Source organism: Nicotiana tomentosiformis, chromosome 9 (genome assembly GCF_000390325.3).
Source record: "Nicotiana tomentosiformis chromosome 9, ASM39032v3, whole genome shotgun sequence".
In the NCBI taxonomy this organism is placed as follows: domain Eukaryota; kingdom Viridiplantae; phylum Streptophyta; class Magnoliopsida; order Solanales; family Solanaceae; genus Nicotiana; species Nicotiana tomentosiformis.
The window spans coordinates 17,390,120-17,398,429 of record NC_090820.1 but is presented as its reverse complement, the minus strand read 5'-3'; the positions used below and the strand labels follow the sequence as shown (position 1 = coordinate 17,398,429).

At 35.7% G+C, this 8,310-nt stretch overlaps 1 protein-coding gene across 1 annotated transcript; it reads right to left on the bottom strand.

The window, feature by feature from the left end:
- Positions 1 to 670: 670 nt before the first annotated feature.
- Positions 671 to 1,180, bottom strand: LOC138898439 (uncharacterized). The gene has a single exon (XM_070184506.1). The coding sequence runs from the start codon at positions 1,178 to 1,180 to the stop codon at positions 671 to 673; it is 510 nt and encodes a 169-aa protein (XP_070040607.1).
- Positions 1,181 to 8,310: the final 7,130 nt, after the last annotated feature.

The window sequence follows — 8,310 nt, the reverse complement described above, 5'->3', positions numbered from 1 at the left end:
TTTTCTTTAAGAGGCAAACGGCGTAATGCCTTCCTTCATCATTCACCATGTGCAAGTGTTCAGTCGATGGTACAACCTACATTAAACGGAGAAATATTAGTTTTGGACATTTGTACACAACATATATCTGTCCATAAATACATGGAGTACATATAGTATACATGAATACATGATATAAATATTTATAATACACTGAATTTAAACAACAACAACAACAACAATCCAGTAGAATCCCACTAGTGGGGTCTGGGGAGGGTAGAATATACGCAGACCTTACCCCTACCCCGCAGGGATAGAGAGGTTATTTCCGGGAGACCCTCAGCTCAGAGACAATATATCCGTAACCACAACAGAAATCGAAAAAATAGTATCAGCATCGTAAAATACAACAAATAAATAGAAAGGCCAAAATGTGAAAGACAACAACAACAATAACAACAATAACAACAACAACAAAATAAAAAAATAAAAAAAATAAATAAATTATGAAACATAACAAAAATCGCTAGCAGTCCTAGACAAAACACTATCAGACTAGCCGGTGCAGCGAGGAGAAACACTTGACTACCCTCTAACCTACAACCCTAATGCTCAACCTCCACACCTTTCTATCAAAGGCCATGTCCTTGGAAATTTGAAGATGCGCCATGTCCTGCCTAATCACCTCACCCTAGTACTTCTTAGGCCGCCCTCTACCTCTTCTCATAACTGTCAGAACCAAACGCTCACACCTCCTGACCGGAGCCTCTGGACTCCTCCTCTGCACGTGCCCGAACCACCTAAGTCTTGCTTCACGCATCTTGTCATCCACGGGAGCCACGCCCACCCTCTCCCGAATGACCTCATTCCTAATCTTATCCTTCCGAGTGTGCCCGCACATCCATCTCAACATCCTTGTTTCTGCTACTTTTATCTTGCGGATATGTGAAATCTTGACTGGCCAACACTCAGCCCCATACAACATGGCTGGTCTAACCGCCGCTCTGTAGAACTTACTTTTGAGTTTTGGTGGTACATTCTTGTCGCATAGGACTCCAGATGCTAACCTCCATTTCATCCACCCCACCCTGATACGGTGTGTGACATCCCCGTCGATCTCCCCATCTCCCTGGATAATAGACCCTAGGTACTTGAAACTCTCTCTCTTAGGGATGACTTGTGAGTCAAGCCTCACTTCCATATCCGCTTCCCCCGAAACGTCGCTAAACTTACACACCAAATATTCTGTCTTAGGCCTACTCAACTTGTAACCCTTAGACTCCAGGGCCTGCCTCCATTCCTCCAGTCTCACGTTAACGCCGCTTCACGTCTCATCAATCATAACTATATCATCAGCGAACAGCATACACCAAGGTACCTCTCCTTGAATATGGTGTGTCAGTGCGTCCATCTCCAGCCACTGAATTTAAACACTATTTATTAAATAGAATATAAAAGTGAATACATTTATTTTTGAAATACAGTAAAATACTCTCAATACAAATAGAATATCTACCTTCTCCACCTTTTCTATTAGACTATCAAATTCATCCTGGGTGTATGTTTTTGCCATTGAAAAGTATACCTCGCTCAACTTCTCATGGCTCTTTTTAAATTTCTTGTATGCGTTGTTCCATAGATGCCATATACAAGCAAAATAGGGTACGATATGATACACTCATTCTTATCTGAAATGATGCACATGTTTTCCCGTTCGCCATAAACTATCTTAAATTGCACAAAGAACCACAACCAAGTAGCGTCATTCTCTGAATCAACTACAACATATGCTAGTGGCAGTATATGTCCTGTAAATACAATTGCATACAGACAAAAAATATCATTACAGCTATATTAAAAAATCAAAATAGCATTTTCTATGTTAGTCTAACTTGTATGTATTTTTTAATTTACTAACCTGCACCATCCAATGTGCTAGCCGAGACGAATGTCCCTGTATATGCTGATTTTAGGTGGTTGCCATCCACAACGATGATAGGTCTACCATAATTTAACCCCTTTATAAAAGCATACAACGATATATACAATTACATGAACTCATTTTTAGGAAATTTTTCCATTCTTTTATGTGAACCATGATAAGTTATATCCAGTGTATATAAGTACCCTGGTAATTTATTGTATGAATCAGATGGTTCACCCCTCAGGAAATTCACTGCCTTTTCTCTAGAGTGCCATGCCAACATGTAACTAACATCTATACCCAAGTCCGATTTCACATCATCAATTATATCCTTTGGCGTATATTTCCTCTTATGATTAGTAAACTTGGACCTAATCATTCCCCCAATCAACCTACTGGTTGCTTGACGTTGCTCATACACCTTACCCTTCAACGGACATGTATGCTTATCATTGGACTTCCTCACTTTGAACATTTGTGATTCGTTAATACTAGAAGCCTTAAATTTTCATTCACAATCCTCAGAAATACATAAAAAGGTATAGCTGCAAATACATTTGTGTTACAAATACAATTGGTTATGTATGAATACAATATATACAGATCACGGCAGGTTAATGTTGAATATAGTTGTATAAACGGGGCATTATGCATATTTAAATACAGTCGGAGAATTACTCCTACAGTTGATTCGGCTAATTGTTTTCTAACTATAGACACATTACATTTTCATTTTTCAATAAAGTTTTGAATATAAAAACATAAAATGAAATGGAATGTATGTTACATGAATACAACATAAAAATGTTGAATATATTGTATACAACAGTGTATTATGAATACACTAATATAAATGGTTCATTTCTCCTATAACCGTTTCAGCACATTCTATTAAAAATACTGAGACAGAAACATACCATGAAAGACAACATATATTATGAATACAACATAATATATGTTGTATTTATAATATGATGTTATGAATACACTACAAAACTATTATGAATATACAAACATACAATTGAATACAACATATATTATGAAGTTGTAGTATGTAATAGCACTTAAACCTGATAGCATTTGACCTATCAACCCGGAATTGATCAGTAATTGCATATTGTTCCATCACCGTCTTCAATATGGCCTTATCCTTAAATGCTTGTCCAGCCATCACCTCTTTTTGATTAGTATTTGAAATAATCAAATCCTTTTCCAGTTCGAAAACCTCAATTGGTTCACCCGAGTTTAAAGACGCAAGTGCAAGTGTATCAACTGTATCATATGTATACACCCCATTTGTAGAGTCAGGTTGCATTAGGTCACTTTGAATTAAATTTCCTCCATCTATAATTTTTTTTATCCAATGTAGTTATACACAATGGATACATCCTGAAAGTTCTCTATTCTCCCTTTTCAACTCTACATACACCCTGAAACCCATGTCGTTGTGTATTTCTATAGCGTGGAATTTTCTTCCACTTTGTATTCAATTTTAATTGACTTGGAGCTTAAATCTATGTCAAGTTGCTTCAAAATTGAAGCAACTAAATCATTGTACGACGCATACTTCTTTATCAATATCCCCTCAATCGCATAATCGACATAACAATTTTTAATGTTCCACTTCCCAGAATAATGAATTAGCACTGTTAAGCTTGCTATCTAGTAAATCGGATATCGAAATATTTTTGTAGATACTTGTATCAATTCAGGGCAGAAAATTCCTATCAATGACGGTCAAATCAAAACCTCAAACTATATCAGAAAAAAGAGGGAGTGAAACTCTGAAGCATGCTCTATTTTTTGTGTTTAGCGTCTGATAAATCTTCTAATTAATTGAATTGATAATGAGGCGTGTTAGAATTAATTTTGTTGAGTTATATTAGGAGGGTATCATGTCAATTGATCCTCTTTACATTATTATACGGCTGGAAAGACCTATTTTTAAGGTGATCGTCGTTACTGTATTCATGAATACATGGCGCGAATACATGTGAATACAGTGGCGTATAACTGGACTGCCCTGTTTTTTATTTGCTACTGTATTCATGAATATAGTAGTGCGAATACAACAAATACATTACCGTAACAATTGAATAGTAGGTATAGGAAATAATTATATATATATGGTAGCTATAAGAAGTTAACATCAACTAAACAATAGTGATTTTTGAAAATTCTTCTTTATTGAAAGCAGATAAAGGAGTTTTTAGGTAACATTATTACAAACTGAACTAATCAGTTTGATAGTCTCATAGAGGTTTTTAGGAAAAGTAAATTAAGCATGAAAGAAGGAAACGTTCGTGTATCTATTTCAAGTCCAAATATGGGTCTTAATTTTCTAAAACGAGCCAGTGCATCTGCTACCGTGTTTGGTTCCTACTAACGAGAAACCAAAGAATTAAGATAAGACATGGCAATCACTGGCATGAACAATGTTGCGTAGGGGTGTACATAGGTCGAGTTATATAATGACCCGACTTGTCGTTTTGAGTAATTACGCTCCTTTCTACTATTTGAAGTCTTGAATTGTTTCACATGATGTATTATGACGTGTGTGAATCTTCGGTTTTGATTTTTAGGTATTTCGAGATTTGTTCGGAAAAATAAATTTCATGTTGGAAGCTTAAATGAAAAGGGTTGACTAGAGTTTGACTTTTTATGCAAACGACTGCGGAATAGATTTTTGATGGTTCCAATAGCTCCGTATGGTGATTTGGGGCTTAGGATTGTGTCCGGATAATTATTTAGAAGTCCGTAGTTAAATTAAGCTTGAAATGGCGAAAATGGGAAAATTGAAAGTTGGAAGTTTGACCGGGGGGCTGACTTTTTGATATCGGGGTCGAAATCCGATTCTGGAAATGATAATAAGTCCGTTATTTTATTTATGACTTGTGTGAAAAATTTGAGGTCAATCGAACTTGAATTGATAAGTTTCGGCAACGAATGTAGAAGTTTGATATTTCTAGAATGTTTCGATGTCGATTCTTCAGGAATACGTGGTATCACCTTAAGAAACTGAGCTACAACCCAAATTCAGTTTTGATTAAATCATTATATTTATATCCGTATTAAAATTACAGAGCCATAGCAAAAAGAATCGTCGAATTCGGACATCGTATGAGAGAGTTATGCCCATTTCCGTGTCAGAAAATATTTTCCGTCGTCGTCAGCGTCCAGGATAGCGTGGGGCGCTATCCCTGGCGCTGGAACTTCTGTAATTCTATAAACGGTGCCATAGTCAGCGCCCCACGCCACCTGTGGCGCCCGAACACTAAAAATCCCTATAAATGTAGGTTTTTGCCATTTTTGTCGAAAACAGAGTTGGGGAGCTCGGTTTGGGCGATTTTCAAAGGCAAATTTCACCACACAACTTGGGGTAAGTGTTCGTGACTCCCTTGTGATTATATTCCATAAATTAATCTTTATTTTTGGCATTAGATTATTGATTTTTCAAGAAAAATCGGAGGAATTTTCTACAATTCCATAAAATAAATTTTCGAGATTTGAATATCGATTCGGAGTCGGATTTGAGTAAAATTAGTATGGTTGGACTCGTAATTGAATGGATTTTCGGATTTTATGAGTTTTGACTGATTCTGAGACATGGTCCCCACTGTTGATATTTCGAGTGGAGTTGGAAATTTTTGTAAATTATTAAATTGTAAGCATTGGAGTATATTTTGATTAATTTGCACGTTGTTTAACTAGTTTTGAATCGTTTGGCTTGGAATTGAGGAGATAGAAAGGCGTTCGGAGGTTGATACGCGCATAGTGGAATTTCTGGAGTATTGTTTAGCTTGCTCGGTATTGGATTCGACTTACTCGAGGTAAGTAACATCTCCAATCTTGGAGCTGAGGGTATGAACCTTGATTATACGTATTATGTGAATTGTTTGGAGGTGACGCATATGCTAGGTGACGGGCGTGTGGGCATGCACCATAGAAATTGAGACTCGGTTGATTCCGTAGAGTTGTATAGTCAATTAACTTGTATTTTTTCATGTATTTTTATGTGTTAGAGATACTCTAAGCTGTGACTCATGTTAGAAAATCGTGCTTAGGAAAATGTTGGTATTATTGGGGCCCACTGAGGTCATTTCTGCTATTGAATTATATGTTTAAACTGTAATTTCATACTAAGTCATATTCATTGGTTACATATCATATCTCAGTCTCTGTTGTTATTTATTGATATATCATATCATCATTTTGGGCTAGTTTCATGACATTGTGAGCCCGAAAGACTGGAGAGATTGATGACTGAGTAAGGTCGAGGGCCTGATTTTAATGTTATTGATACTATAGCACGTGAGTTGTCCATGCAGCACGTGATTTATGCGTGCGAATCCAGCTATTAATATTATAGCACGTGAGTTATCCGTGCAGCACGTGAGTTGTCCGTGCGAATCCAAATATTGATACTATAGCACGTGATTTGTCTGTGCAACACGTGAGTTGTCCGTGCGGATCCAGATATTGATACTATAGCACGTGAGTTGTCTGTGCGGATCCAAATATTGATATTATAGCACGTGAGTTATTCGTGCAGCACGTGAGTTGTTCGTGCGGATCTAGATATTGATACTATAGCACGTGAGTTATCCGTGCAGATTATAGCGCTTGGGTTGTACACACCCCTAGTGAGCGTAGGTACCTACTGAGTGCGAGTGACGAACGATTTGGAGAATTGAGTGACTGGGAGGACTGGGTGACTGGGAGGACTGAGTGAAATGATACTCTGAGAGTATGCATATAGTTTTATTACTGAGTTGCATCGCATTGACATGCACACTTAGCATACAGGCATAGAGATGCATTTTTTCTCATGTTGTACAATATTGCGTCATTCATGACTTCACATACTCATTGACATGTAGGCATAGAGATGTATTTTCCTCATGCCATTTGAAAATGAAACATCCTATCTGTTGTTGAAATATTTTTGGGAAAATCACAGTTTTACAAAACGTACTCATATTTTGGTGATTTCGGTAAAAGATTTGGGTTTTCGCTGATATACTTGAAAAGCAGGCCTATTTTTCTGGAATTGTGAACGAGCTGAGAATTTTATCTCTGAGCTACTTTTTTATTACTTCTATTATGTTGTTATGAATTGGTGTTGGCTATTGGTGTTGGACCCTGATCTTTGTTCCAACTTGTCATTACTTTCAACCTAAGGTTAGGTTTGTTACTTATTGAGTATATGGAGTCGGTTGTACTCATACTACACTTCTGCACCTTGCGTGCAGATATTGGATACTGATGTTGTTGTGATTGACGGGAGATGGATTTGAAGACGTATCTGTGTTCCGATCGTAGTTGCCTCTTGTTCATGATAGCCTTAGATTTATAAAAATCTGTTTATGTACATTTCGAACAGATGATGCATTTATTTCATAGCGGCTTTGTAAATTCTAATCTTAGAAGCTCATGATGTGTACTACCAGTCCTTAGAGAGTGTATTAGAGTCAGTTAAATATTAATTGAATTGGATAGTTGTTAATTGACTTACCTGACAGGTTGGGTAAGGTGCAATCACGACTAGATGGATTTTGGGTCGTGACAGGTTAGTTCGGATTTTTTAATTACCAAATCAAATTAGTGGTGTCGGATTTTTAAATCTATAAACCAACCAAACAAAACCAACAAAGTCGGGGTTTTCAATCTTCGAGTTTTTCGGATTTTTTCGGGTTTTTTGGGTTTTCGGATTTTTTCCCGATAAAGTCTTCATAGTTCAAAATATGTAACTTGTGCTCCAAATATTTCTTTAGTCCTAGTAATATACAACTATATAATATATTTTTTAATAAAATAACACAATAATATGAGATAAGTCATAACATTATACTAAAATATTCAATAACAAAAATAATAAAATTGCATAAAGCAAATATTGGTAATTAATAAGCCATAATAAAAATTAACATAATCTAAAAATACTATATAGGATATTATAAAATAAGTATAGCTAATAATTACTATTAATTACATAATTAATTACTAAAGAAAAAGATATTAAGTCATGTATTTTTATTATAAACCAATATAAAACTAAAAAATAAATATCCAACACTATAGTTATTCCCAGTGTTGTTCTAAAGTTCATGCTTCTTTAATTTTCCTTTTAATATTATACTTTTCTCTTTAAAAGAAAACAATTGAAGGAAAAGAAAAAATATTTTTCAACAAGGAAAGAATTTGTTGAGGAAAAGCATGACACGAAAAGAAGTATTTAAGTTATGATGGTTTGTTACACCCTATGCGTCCCAAGGTGACGTATAATGAATATAAAACTTATTAATCATGGTTTAAATGAGTTTAAAGTCATAATATGACTATATATGATGTTTGAAAAAAAAAATAAAGTTTGAAAAAAATCGGATTAAAGTTACGGTAAAACCGAC

What these genes read in the sequence shown, in the direction of transcription:
- LOC138898439 (XM_070184506.1), bottom strand. Translation starts at nt 1,180, where the DNA reads ATGGAAGTGAGGCTTGACTCACAAGTCATCCCTAAGAGAGAGAGTTTC.